Here is a 14,299-nt window from a genome sequence, read left to right on the forward strand (position 1 = left end):
AGGAAACAGGAAATTTACTTTTGTAAAGAGCAATAGAAACAGCTGCAGAAGTGGTTTAAGCTCCCTAAATCGCATCAACATTCTGTTGATACAACAAAAGTGCACTGAAATGCTCAGTCAAAATACATAGTCTAAATTAAAAGCTTTACTGGAATGGATCTAGCATAGGTATCTTACATCATGCTAATGCACGCTACAGAGCTGTATACCACGGTGTCAGATTTTGCCACATTAACTTCTGATGAGTAGTTGGACTATTCAATGAATACACCATACTCCAATGTGAGAAAAGTGACCCTTCAGCGAAGAATATTTATTTGAATTAAAAATTATAGGTAGCTTGTAAGAATTTAATTCGTGGTATCAATTTTACAGCTGTTAAAAGAACAAGAATACTTAAGTCTAATACTAAAAGAGTAAGACAGAGGACAAGGCAGCCAGGCCACCACAGCCTTCCTCCCCATAAAACCCTGTGCACATAACACCTTGCACATAAAGAGAAGTGAGACAGGGCTGGATGCAACCGAGGCATTCACAGAGTTTCTGGGGAGACTTGCACAGCTGCTCCTCTGGATGATTTTAACTGCAGCAGCGATGAGGCCATCGCCTCTTTGAGCCCTCCAAGGAAATCCAGCCCGTGAAGGGTTTATTAGCCAGTACACCGCTCCAGTGGCACTGGCAAGCCAGCACCTTTAACGATTCAGAACTGGGTCTGCCAGATGTGTTTTGGTGTTTAGTGAAGTAATATATGAAAGACCACGTTAATAGTTAAAAGCACTTTATGGGACCATGCACACTAAAGAGTGCAAATCCTTGAAAACATGAGAAATTTCAGAGATCACAGCATAACAGAGGTCATTATACAACTCCCCCCCTGGCATTCTCTGATTCAGTCATTTTTCTTCAACATTATAATTAAGAGGAAATTACCTGCTGAAATCCACTCTACTTGGTTTCAGAGTAATGGTCCTCACATTTGCTTGAAAGACTAAAAGCTATCATCATCATTAAACCTGCACACACTAGGTAATTTGTTATTAAATAAACAAAAATCTCATCAGGTTATTGCTCCTGATATGACTATCAAGTATACTTTTCTCCTGCCATTTCTGAAAATTACAAAACAGGGATTTATTTTTTATTTACTATATTTTGGCACCAATGTAATTAGAAAAATCTCCAGAGAGATTTCCTAGGGAAATCTATTTAGAAGCAAGTTTTAATTATCTCAAATATTAATCATCTATTGCCTCTGTTCTAAATTAATTTAGATGCATTCCTATGTCTACAGCAAAACTCAAATATAGCAGATAATATTCTCAAACAAACCATAGAGCAAGGATTGTACTTGGCAGGAACCATGCTCATTCTCTCAAAGCAAAGTTTTCCTGAGAGTATTATTAGAGCACTAATATGAAACTTAGATCTAAAGCTCAGCCAGCTTCAATTATTTCTTTTATTGCTGCGTAATTCCTTAAGTTTCCTTTTGCTCTGGGGAAACGACATTCATTTGTGACACAGGTGACGGGTACGACAATGTCCCCAGCACTTACATTAGATGATCAAGCTGCACACGGAGGCCCTGGGCAAAGAGGCCGTGGAGGGTACGCACTGTCGAGGTAACTCTCAACAGGCAAAGATAGGTTGCAGAGAAATTGTAATGCAATATAGCCAGGAAAAATGGTGAGAGGTGTAACACAACAATAACCTCTGTATGTTTTCATGCATATTTCTGCAGGCAATTCAAAAGGAAGCTAGGAATCATTACTTCCCCTATCCAAATGGGTAACAGACACAGGAAACCAGAATGATCTGGCCCAGGAAAAAGCATGAAAAAATGCATTTCACTTTCATTTGCAGTCTACTCATGAAGATCCCAGATGTGCATCTGGTAAACGACCTGGATTTTACCCCTAAGTACGAGTATGGAAGAGTGGCATAATGAATACAGACTTACTTACCGAGTCTCTTTGTACTCAATGTGACTTTCTGACTGAAGTCAGAAAACTTCGGAGGGTATTATAGATAAAATATGAAACTGGTAAGGAGTTTAATACATTATCTCCATCTGTAGATTGCAATGCAAATCTGAATGATTTGCATCATGAAGAGTTCACTAAGGCAAATTTTGTAAAGTTAATTCTATGAAAAAAATTGGAAAGTGATGCTAAAACCAAAATTTACAAGTGGCTGCACATGTTCTTTGTAATATGCTCAAAGTAAAATAACCATTCAAAACGGGGCAAGATGTTGTGGCTTAATCCAGCAGGCAGCCAAACACCACACAGCCGCTCGCTCACTGCCCCCTGCAGTGGGATGGGGGAGAGAATCAGGCGGGGCAGGGGGGAAAAGTAAAATTCGTGGATTGAGATAAAGATAGTTGAATAGAACAGAAAAGGAAGGGATGATAATAATAATAATAATAATAATGGTAGAATATACAAAATGAGTGATGTACAATGCAATTGCTCACCACCCACCAACCGATGCCCAGTCCGTCCCCAGCAGGGATCGCTACTTCCCAGACCACGCCTCCTAGTTTATATACCGAGCATGACGTCATACGGTATGGAATATCCCTTTGGCCAGTTTGGATCAGCTGTCCTGGCTGTGCTCCCTCCCAGCTTCTTGTGCACCTGGCAGAGCAGGGGAAGCTGAAAAGTCCTTGACTAGCGTAAACACTGCTTAGCAACAACTAAAACATCAGTGTGTTATCATCAACATTATTCTCACACTAAATCCAGCACTAGGTAAAGAAAATTAACTCTATCCCAGCTGAAACCAGGACACAAGACCACAGAGTGGGCGAATGATTTTGGTGGGTCTTATACCAGCTACGGGTTGTGAATGGTGTACTCACGTATAATCACCCTAAATTCATTTATAGAAGCCCTAAAATTTGAAGGATTTTATTCTTTAGTATGTAACTCAACAAAAGGGCCTGAAATTCTGAATTACTAAATCTGGAAATTCTCAATTATTAACTATAACAAGCTGAATGCAAAAAGAACATGAACTTTTAAAGCCAGGAGATAAAATTACTTTAAGAACTCATTGCATTTGCAGCATGTTTCCCATTATTCCCATAAATCTCCAGCAGACACTATGAAATCCAACAGTAATAGTTTTTAAAAGATCAAGCCCTGGACTGCCTGAAAATGCTTTTATCTCCAATTAAATATCTGTGAAATCTCTAATTAAATATCTGTTAGCATCTTACTTTTAGTGGGTGCCTGTAAAACAATAAGGAGAATTACTCTCAATTTGACAAAAGGGTTCCATTGAACAAAACCTTACAAGGTGTTATGAGATTGGATAAACCATTAAATTGGATGTTCTGGAGCTCTGGAAGCTGGCTGCCCGTTAAAATTAGTGTTCTGCATCTGTTTCTATTGACATTTCAAATCAACAAAATCAGAACATGCAGGGGAATTGCCCACGGAAGAAATATTCCAGTTTTTACAGTGATAAACCATACAAAAAGAGACATAAACAGGAAAAGTAAACACCTCAATTATATCAACCCGGGGAATATTCACTTTCTGATAAACAAAGCAAGCAAACTAAGCACCTATCAAACAGCTCATGTTGCTCTCCTTTCAAAATATTTGGAGGGTTAAGAGCTTTGAGAACATAGTCATAATCATCTGGCATCTTTCATCACCATGCCACTTCAATAAAGCATAAACAGTTCACAATGGAGAAAACTCCTCCTCTTCTCTCCAGGGATGATCTCAGGTGTCCCCGAATAACTTAGGTATGTGCACAGCCATCTGTACAGACCTGCTGAACGCAATCACAAGTAGCCCCTTTGCCAAGCAAAAAAGCAACCACCATTCAAATCCCTCCACACGCAATTGTCTCATTTAAAACACGGATTTGTAAACTTTGGTATAACAGGAAATAAACCAAGTTTAAAGCTCTTTCCGGTCACCAAAACCTTCCCAGCCTTGAGACTGATCAAGTTCGACCTCTAAAGTTTCAAAGCAAACCATTGCTCTGCGATTTGATCATTCCACAGAGTCACGAGAGTCCTTTTGCCTTCCTTTCCCTCCCTCCCGAAGGGACTGTCCCTGTCATTTTAATTCAGACTATACATTAGCTTGTGTAGGAAGTAAAGATACCGTGCCTTTTTTTTGTGGCCACGTACAATATGGGTTAGCATTTATTTTTAGTTTAAGATACATCAAAACCCAAGACAGAGAATGGAAAAGCAGCAAGCGGGAGGCAGTTTCAAAGCAGCTTCCGCTGTGTCTCCGTACAGCTGCTGAGCGCAGAAGTGGTGACTCACCCGGATGGCCCAAGCGGTGTCTAGGCACTGGTTCCACATGTTTTCACTTGCTGCTCCTGAAGCATTTTAGGAAGCTCTGCTTTTGGGCAGGCCACTCGTCATTCTTTGAGAGCTAAGCTCTCAAACTGAGCACAGAGAGGGGAAATATTATAAACAGTCCTGAGGACTCTCTCAGCATCTGATCGACATCAAATTGAGGGAATTATGCATCTGTACCAACCCTGGCACAGGCTTCAGATTTCTTCAGCTACAAAGGATCATCCATTTGTCCAAAGAATAGATGGCAATAGATGCTGGCTGGGGATACTAAAGACTCTGCTAATAAAATTCAGAAGTGTCGGTGAGAGAGTCAGACACTGACTTCGTCCAGGCTTTGGGGACTCCAGGTATCTCTGCCTGTAAAGACTTGAAAATATCTCAGAGACAAACCAAAGCTGCGTACATTTGCGTTAGCTAAAGCAGAGCAGCACTTAAAAATAAATATTTTTCTATAGGATGTTATCACATCTACCTCAGTTGCTAGAAGCACTTCTTTGGCACCTCGAGCAGAGATGCAGTGTTTCTGTGGTTTCCCAGCCACACAAAACCCTTGCAAGTTCTGCACCTCACACAGGATACCTGCTTGCACCTTGCACCATTTTTGACTTTGTCTTTTGGTCAGATCACGGTCTTCAACACAAAAGAGTCAGTGGGGAAACTAAACTCAAATAGGGTCAATGGAGTTCTTCCAGGAAACAAAGCAAGGAGTTTAATAGCGGAAAAAAATTGGGTTTCTTAGTTTTATCATATTTCTCTCTGGGTTTACCCAGACACCCATTTACGCTGTGTATACAGCAAGTCAAACCCATTTGGGACTCACCGGAGCAACTTTGGCAACACAAATAGAGCAAAGCCTGTTTGAGTGACTCCGCACACCTTGTGCTCGGGAAGTCCGAGCGCGTTTTGGAGGCACAGCTTCACTGTGCAGGGCTCCAGACTTGCCCTGAACATGACACTTGACCATGATGTCCAACAGCCTAGACTAATTCACTCCTCGATACTAAGAAACCCCAGATAAATAGGGTCCAGTCCTTAAGCTCCAGCTGGACAACACGTCTGGAAAGAAAACTCAAGATGATATGCGAGGGAAACCCTCGACACGCAACTGTCTCTGCTGTTTCCCACTTAGTGCAGCCTCCTAACCCAGTGTTATCACCCTTTTAGCTCAGTTTGCACAGTGACTGTGATGCCTCATGCCTCTTCTTCTTCACAACTACCACCCACGCAAACAGTACAACTTTTCTCAACTGGTTTAAAAGCTACCTCCCTCTCTTCTTTCAGACAGTTACACAACAAAATGTTTTGAATACACGAGTGCTTCTACCTTAAAGGGATTATTCAAATGCCAAACAGAAAGTGTGCTCAACTCTCTCAACAATTTCAATTGCAATGTTTGTAAAATTGAAGATTTTGATTTTACTGAGGTATACCAGTTATTCAGAAAGAATTGAAGCTGTACTTAAGCTTTTCCTTGGCAGCCATATAACCATGGCTCTAGTCTATTACCGTAATTCCTTCTGGCTCCCTTGGCCTGTTTTTGTTGCTTTCTGTTTAGTATTTTCTTACTCTCTACATGTAGTGTCCCCAGAATTAGATGTAAGCTCTTCTAGGAAAGACAGGATGAGCAACTATAGGATGTACTAAGTAATTTGAAAAGTCAGATACCATATAACTATTTTAAAACTGTAGAAAAAAATATACTGTGGATTGTTCCACTAAGCCAAAGGACAATATGTTGATTTACGATATTCCATGAAACACATGTAAATCAAAATTTACCAGATTTCAATTACCAGAGCGGTATTTCAAATTAGAGTGTTTTTAACAAATGTAAAAGTAACTTCTGAAACATAATTTATATTCTCAGTCACTGCAAAGAAGTGAATTCAAACTGGAAAAGAAAGAAAAGGAAAGGAGAAACTGGTAAGAACTTAAACTGACATTTGCTCACGACAGCCCTTCAAATCCTGCTCTGGCCTTTAGTGAAAAGCACTGGTTTCTGTATTTTAATTGACATTTCACTAAGGACCTGAAGGAATAACTATCAGAGATCTCTTATGCCTTCAGGCCAAGATTTTTTTGATCACTTTGAAATCCACAGGTCAAAATAAAAACAAAACGAAATACCTACTTGGGAGCATTTGAATCTAGCACAGATCATTTTTGTTTTGAATTAGTAACTGTTAATAGTAACCAGAAATCCATGGATTTTTGCATCCAAACCAGTCCTATTAATAACAGTTGCATTCTAATGATGGCTTAATGTTTTTGGCATCAGGTTTGTATAGTTAAATTAAGAAAATTACACATCTTCGTCCCGACTCAGCCATTCATTCGTTCACACATATACACATTCATACATGTAAGATACACTGAGTTGCAAATAATTTACTGCATGGAGATTTGATGGGGGGAATTTTTTAAAGAAAAACAACAGGATAACCTTTAATGTACATCTCCAATAAATTAATCAAACTGTACTTCATTTAGGAGTAAAAGCTCACTCTTACGCCTTGTGACTGTTTTTGGAAACATATCATAGTCACCCATGGCACTTCCATATCTATATGCTATAAGTTTCTAAATCACTTAGGAAATACACTGCTACTGTAAACCAGAAAACTCTATGCCATAAGCCTCTTCCAACCTCTCATCTTTCACCTATGTTACTTTTTGTACCTATGCCAGCCTCACTGACCATTTAACGCTTGCATTTATGTTTATGACTTATCCTTTAGAAGTTTAAAGCCACAGATAAACGATCTTTTCTCAGGAACATCACTGAATGAGCACTTCCACAGTCAAAAAGTAACACAATAGGTTAAATACCTGCATCCTTTGCTACAGATAATGATTTATTAAGGTTGACTTCAGTGGTATGAAATTTTTTTCTACCACTTACACGCCCGTCACTGCTGCTGTCACCTTTGCTGTTGAGGGACTAGGAGGAACAACAGGGCAATACCACAATAGCTCCAGTCCAGCAGCTCAAAGGAGGAAAAGGCTGAGGATGGTGCCTACGGGGTCAAATGGAGAGCCAAACTCCACTGACACCATTCAACATCTCCTTCCTAGCTCAAACCCCCTCTTCTGCTGTTGGAAAATTCAAATTTGCCTTATCTGCAGAGAAGTCGCATGCAGGTGCTGAGCATTTCAATTTGGATTCTCATACCATCCATATTAATTTGACAATGCAGAGCAAAGTTGGGATTTGCTGAAGACAGTGGGCAGTCTCTGAAGAGCTGATTAGGTCTGAAAAGCTTTTATTGCAGATGATGAAAAAATCTAGCTTGACTTTTATTCTGGGCCGAGTTTAATGTTGACAGGGGAATAGTCTACATTACTTGTAAAATGACAACACAGAGATTCAGGCTTGGATACTTCAAATTAGTTAGGCTCTTATGATAATAATAATTATTTTCTTAATAGAGATATATTTCTTTTCCTGAACCGATAAAATAGATGTATTAGTAGTGTGCAAATCAGATTCCACCAGGTTATAAAACCCCAAACAAACAATACTGATGATGACAACTGAGAATATTCTTTCCCTTAAGGCAAGTTTAGAGGAAGGTACTCTTGCTGAACAGAGAGAAGGTTGTGTGTTTTTTAAAACAATTTCTGCTGAATTCATATCAAATACTTTGTGACACCATTTAATGTCAAAGCCAGCTCCAAATAAATACAGATTTGCCAGCAGCATCTAAACAGGTTGGCTCAGTCAGAAAAAGAAACAAAGCCATTTATGCCTGATAGTTTTTACTTTTAAAATAAAAAAGAAGATAGAGAAAACTATTAGCCATTAGCTTGAAATAAAATACCAACTTTCAAAAACTATTTTAAAAGCTTTCCTCCATAGTTGGCTAACTTTTATGGCTATTGTATTCATTAAATGCCTAAAGGTAGCTTCATTTTTAAGTCTTCATAAAAATCAAAGAAATGCAACAGTTGATTTCAAAGAACATTTATCTTAGCATTACTCTCATACACATTTACGCCTGTTATAATGGTAATAAAGAGGATCCCACATTCAGTGATTTTGATCTCTCTCTCATGCACGCGCATCGATTTCTCTACAGAAGTAGAAGCGATCCCCGCATCTTTCACATATAAAACACTCAAAACCATATAAAAGAAATCCATATAAATACGTGAGGAAATCATAAGAAAGGAATCTGGGAGACGTAAACACTTTAGGTTTTTATTCTGCCATTCTCATACTACCTAGAGATGGCCGTTATTACCACTGCATAAAATAGCACGCAAGGTTGTTCATGTCCAGTTTCTACATTTATCTGTTCAAGTGATAGTGACAGAAATGTTAGAAAAGGAGAAGGTTCAGAAGGGTTTGGGGTTTTTTAAATGAATAAGTGAAATAACTTTGCATTAGGAAATGCTGATTCCACAGGACTAAGAATTGTTATAAATATATGTTAATCAGTTTCTGAACTATTTTGTTTCCTCTAGTATCTCAGTGATATCTGAGACACACGAAACCCAGGGATTATAAGATGGAGCTTATATCAGAATGGGCAAATACTTTACTGAGACCAAAATATCTTGTTGTAGGGCAACAGATACTACTAAATAAAAGCTGCACAAAACCCAATGAATAATTTTTTTTTCTATCCTCACTAAAGCATTTATGTCAAAATGTCCATGGAATAGAAATTACTCTTCTTGCCCAGTTTCATTGACCCTTAACATCCTTTTCTGCAGACTTTTCTCAAAGGTCAGTATGATAAACCTGCTAGGAGCAAATACGTACTGGTGCAAGGGGCAGAGACAGGTCCATAGGACCATGACTAATGAACTTAGTATTTTAGATTTCTACTATGGCAATCAAAAAATCGCACAGTTTCAACAGTCATGCACAGCCAGTTTTCCCCAGTCTCCACTGGCAGATCACTCTGAAGCGACTCCACTTGTGACATGGGCAGAGTGTTTCCTTTTGAATTATTTGCTGCTAACTGCTGAGGATGAGAGCTCTTGAACAGGAACGGTGTTTCTTATCTCCCTGGTTCCCAAGTCATTCCCAGACAGAGCAACAGAGAATCTTCTCCAGCTAAGCAGCATCTGTTGAACTCCCTGAAATGCTGAATGCAATTCAGACCCACTTATGTGAAGGCAAGGTTTACTAATTTGGTGGTAGTACTCCAGTAGTACAGTTTTTATTCAGGAAGAAATGCTAGCAAAATAAGCTAATACCTTTGTGCAATATATAGCGGAAACATAACCCTTGCGGGCTTCTAATGCCACCCAGAAACTTTGCCCACTTCGACCTCAATTTCCATTCTGTAATTGCCACGTTATTGAGCCTAACATATGGAAGAATAAGACATTCATGAAATGTGACAATAAAAGTCATTCACAGAATAGAATCAAATAGCCTTAAATCAATTTCAAAATTGTTTTCCAGCAATGAGATCTGAGCAATCAAGCCTACTTTCTTCTGCAAATCACTGTTTTAAACAGCGACTAAGCCAATGCTGGAAACCTAGGCCTGGTGTGCCCCAGGGAACAGTGAAGGAGGTCAGACAAAAGCACTAGACTTCCACAGAGCAAAAATTGCTAAAAATACAAGCGCTTACGAAGCCCTCTGAAGGGCTATAGCAGGGGGTTCTATATTTTAGACTTCTACAATGCTACTAGACATATATCCCCTTGCTTAGGCATAACGGTTCAAGTCCAGAAAAGGACCAGGTGATGCGGGTACAAGCCTGGCTAATCTTGCACGTCCCTGATCTTCACAGGTGCTGCAGCTTGTTACCTTTTTATAGCAACTTCCTGGCTTGGAAGACTTCCACGCACCTGCAGATATGCTTCAAGTTTGTCAAGAACTCTGGCCAGCCTCTTTCCTGGTAGTTAAGATATTTTACATAGAAATAGAGCTAAAGGTTGGAATCCTTCAGTCAGTGGAGGGAAGGCAGCCTAGGCCTCTAACATCTCATGGAAAGGCTTTTCCTAGGAAGATTAATATAACAAGATGCAAAGAGAGGAGAGCAGGCACTACCACTACATCATCTTTCTCCTGCTGCACGCTAAAAGCTGTGAGCACACCCAGATGTGTCTTTGCAGGAGAGCGTAGGTGCCTGCCATGAAGAGAACGGTCCTAGGCTATGTGTTTTTAAAAGCATCTCTAAAGCAAGACACTAGAAATTCCCACTCACCTCTGCCGATCAGTCTAACGCACACATGTGGTGACTATTCTGCTTTTAACTAAGCAGATTTGTGATTAACATGTTGGCTGGTTGGGACCTTATTCTAATGTGCCTGTGCTCTATGGAAGGAGCTTAACACACACCTCGGGCTCCATTCTGCAAGGAGAGTGCTCAAAATCAGGCACCAATGTCTCTTATACTCCCCTTCAAATTGTCCAAGACTAGCCATTAAGGCACACCTCTCTCCATTTCTCTTGTTTATTGCTCAAATAATGTCTACGTCCTCTGCTGCCGCATTCCTTAAATACTCTGTAGCACTATTAATTGATAACTACTGCTACTCATTACCTACTTGATGATACTACTGTCTTTCCTATACTTTAAACAAACAATAGTCCAGATCTTCTGCTGTTATAAACTACCTTAAATGCCTCCAAGTTCAGTTACCCCACTGATCTGTATCACCTGCAGGGAATTTACTTACCTTTGTGTGGCAGGACTTTTTACAAGGGGATAGCAGGACTGTCCTTACAGAAACACTGCTTTAGCATTTCTGTCCTTGGGTGGTAAATAAATTACTATGTAGCATATTTAGCTAAGCTACAGTTGATTTGTGTCAAAGCACTGCCATCAGCTTTTAATGTGCATGGCACATTCTCTCTGAACTCTTCTCCCTGAGGATTATTCTCCTTAATATGCCAAACACTAACAATTAAAAATTAAACCTGGCTGGCAGAACATCTTTGGCTTTTATTGCCCTCAGTGTATCATCTGGTCACCAATGTTCATCAACCTCTGATTACAAAATTGATATTACCCTTCAGAATAGCTAACAAATCAAAAATATGTGCCCAGTTCTGTCAATCAAGTGCTTCAGCAGGGAACAGCGATAAAAGCCAGTGGCAGAAATAAACTTTATCCCCAAAACAGGTGCACTCAGTTCAAACACTGCACATCCGATAGGGCTGGCTGGTGAGCCCTACAGTTCCACGTGACCCTGTGATGTCTCAGACTGGAAATGCACAATGACTGCGAATCAAGAAAGCCACAGTCTTACAAAGTTGTCATTTGTTTCCTCTTTAAGCTGCAGAACTGTACCAAAGACAGGCACGGCTTTCCTTCCTGCCTATTCTTCTTATTCATCTACACTGTGAAGTCAGATAAAGAGCTCTCCAAAAATCTTCCTGACAGAAAGGAGCTGTATCATTGATTTGCCAGCTTCAGGAACAATCATTGTAAATGCAGCCACTGTCCAGAACGACAAAGGACAGGCTGACATAAAAAATGTATGAGTTACTGCTCTGTGAAACTCATAATAATCACCTTTGTTGTTGAGAGAGTTAGGTCACTTCATGAGGGTTAAAGATTTTTCTCTCTTGGGTGCAGAGTATTAATAGAACCTTTTTGCTTACCGGAGGATCTTGATCCTCAGCTGAAACGGTAGTGATAACGGTGCCCTTGACTGCATCAGGAGCAACCATTCCCCTGTAGAGGTTTTTGCTAAATACTGGAGAGTAATCATTCATATCCTGCAAAACATAATTAAGAGTTTAGTTCTGAAGTTCAAATAAAATTACAGACGCATTCACAATTGTTTTCTTTCAAACTCTACCCAATCACTCCTTCCTCATTAGGAAGCCTATTTGCCATTCAGTCTCTCTCAGCTCTCAATTCCATTACCACCACACAAAACTAGCACACAAGGGGAAGGTGCCAAAGTTTCAAAAAAAAAAATTCATGTGAGACGGATCAACAGAAGGAAAATCTGCAGAAAAACACACGGTCTCACAAGTAAACAAAGCAGAGATTTCCGTGACACCTGCTTCTCAAGCAGTGGGCCACAACGTGGCTTTGCTAATTTTCTAAAATTAATGAGCTGCTGTTGCTTGACAGTGTTTGTTACCTCTAATATGCAATAAATGAACGGAAAATATAATGTCAGATTAGTATCAACACCTCATGAGAGCTTAAGATGGTGTTCTTCAGACTGATGTGTATGTTGTCAAAAAGAAGCTTCAAAGGCTTGAGTTAAGCCCAATTTCATTGACGTAGTAGTGTCTGTACGCACGTACGTATACTTTCACACCTATATATGTATGCACAGCTATATATGTCTATATACATTCATGGGTACCTCCTTGTGTGAAAGATGTAACCTCACCCAAAACCAGGCTGTGTGGGATTGTGCAAGCTGGCACTAAGGTAGATGCAGCAGTCGGATGCACGTGGCTCTCAGAGACATGATACCCCACGCAGCAGGAGCCACGAACACTGAGAAATTCAACCAGCATCAGAGGCTGTTAAAAAGGCATTCATTCTGACTGTCACGAGCTGTCAGAAAATAATTTTTTGTCAAAATTCTCTCACAGAGAGTTCCAGAAAATTTGTCTGTATCTTCCTTTAAAAAAATTAAAGGTACATCTCTAAATCACAATCTTTATTCTACTAATAAAACTGATTTCCAGGTTTTTCCTGTAGAGCCACCTCCCTAGCTTGAATTCTACCGAGAACAGATATATTCATTTTTGCATACTACTATTTCCATTGTTTTGTGCATACGGATAACATAGATTAAATGTTCTGGGTTTTCTACAGAACAAGTAAGAAGCATCATATGCCTTCAGCACACGAGAGTGACTTTACTGATCCACAAATGAAGAGCAGATTTTTCTCCCCTTAAAGCAGAACGTGTGCCTGAGTTCTGGGGGAATACAGGCGCCCCCATCTCTTGGGCAACCCACACAAACACAGCTCCTCGAAGTTTGTACAATGATGTCTCTACTGTTGTCACAGCTCTTCATGTTGCAAATGCAATATGCTGATACTGGCTAGCACACTATATTACACAATCATTTAAAACATTCATCCATACCTCATCAGAGGTAACAACAGTATAAGAAACATCTATATAAAAAAGTAATGACCGTTACAAGTCCACGTAGTAAATGCCTGAATAATTAATGCATTTTGTTCTGCTGAAAGGTCTGCGATTCAAGTCTTCAAGGCACTGGAAATGCTTTTCCTCTGATTTTCAGATTTTCAAAGAGACAACCAGGTCATCAAAAAGCGACTACTAGGCAATTCAAACTAGGAGAGCAATCAAATGAAAACATTTTGGAAAAACATTCACATTCAAACAGATTAGCATTTTTGCATGGAATTAGAAGCATTGAATCTTATAATTTCAATTTCTTGACCCGTTTGCAAGAAAATAATTTACTTCATCTGGGAATTTAATACCCAGGACTATTTTACATAAACAATCTTGTTTCTCACAACTCTTCAAAGTGACATCGTGCTTGTAAAATAAGCTATCCTTTGTTCCACTTTGCTCCCAGAAACTCCACTCCAGAGCAATATATCACTGTGGCAAAGAAACCACCACCATACAGCAATATCACACTGTAAGACTCCATTCACAGCCATTCTACCTCAAAGAAAAGATGGGGAATTACTTTATTTGAAGCAGACACAAAGTAGCTATGAATACAGAAATCCTAGGCATGGAATATTAAAAATAATCTCCAGTATGATAGAAAAAATGTGATACAACACTACAGGCATAGGTCTTACAACTGTGTAAATCAGTGTGTTTGGAACCGTTTTGGTTCGTAGACCCTGAAAGTTTTCCAGTGGGATACGCAGCCTTTTTAAAACTGCCTACGCACAGAGAAGACACCTTCTGTCCTTCCATATGAAGTCTCCATCTGGGATAATGACCCAGTACTATGCTTATGATAACTCTTCCTTTTTTTTTTTGCAGCTTTTGCTTCCCAAGATCTGGATGCTTAGGATCACCTCCATGAAG

The 14,299-nt window shown here is 39.6% G+C and overlaps 1 protein-coding gene across 2 annotated transcripts in view; it reads right to left on the reverse strand.

Annotated features, from left to right (window-relative positions):
* Positions 1-14,299, reverse strand: part of PCDH15 (protocadherin related 15) — an 827,781-nt gene that overhangs the window by 96,407 nt on the left and 717,075 nt on the right. For both annotated transcript variants that reach the window (XM_075154074.1, XM_075154076.1), the window contains one exon: positions 11,904-12,020. In XM_075154074.1, the coding sequence (XP_075010175.1) occupies positions 11,904-12,020 (117 nt within the window). The remainder of the gene's footprint in view (positions 1-11,903; positions 12,021-14,299) is intronic.

Source organism: Calonectris borealis, chromosome 7 (genome assembly GCF_964195595.1).
Source record: "Calonectris borealis chromosome 7, bCalBor7.hap1.2, whole genome shotgun sequence".
NCBI classification, from domain to species: domain Eukaryota; kingdom Metazoa; phylum Chordata; class Aves; order Procellariiformes; family Procellariidae; genus Calonectris; species Calonectris borealis.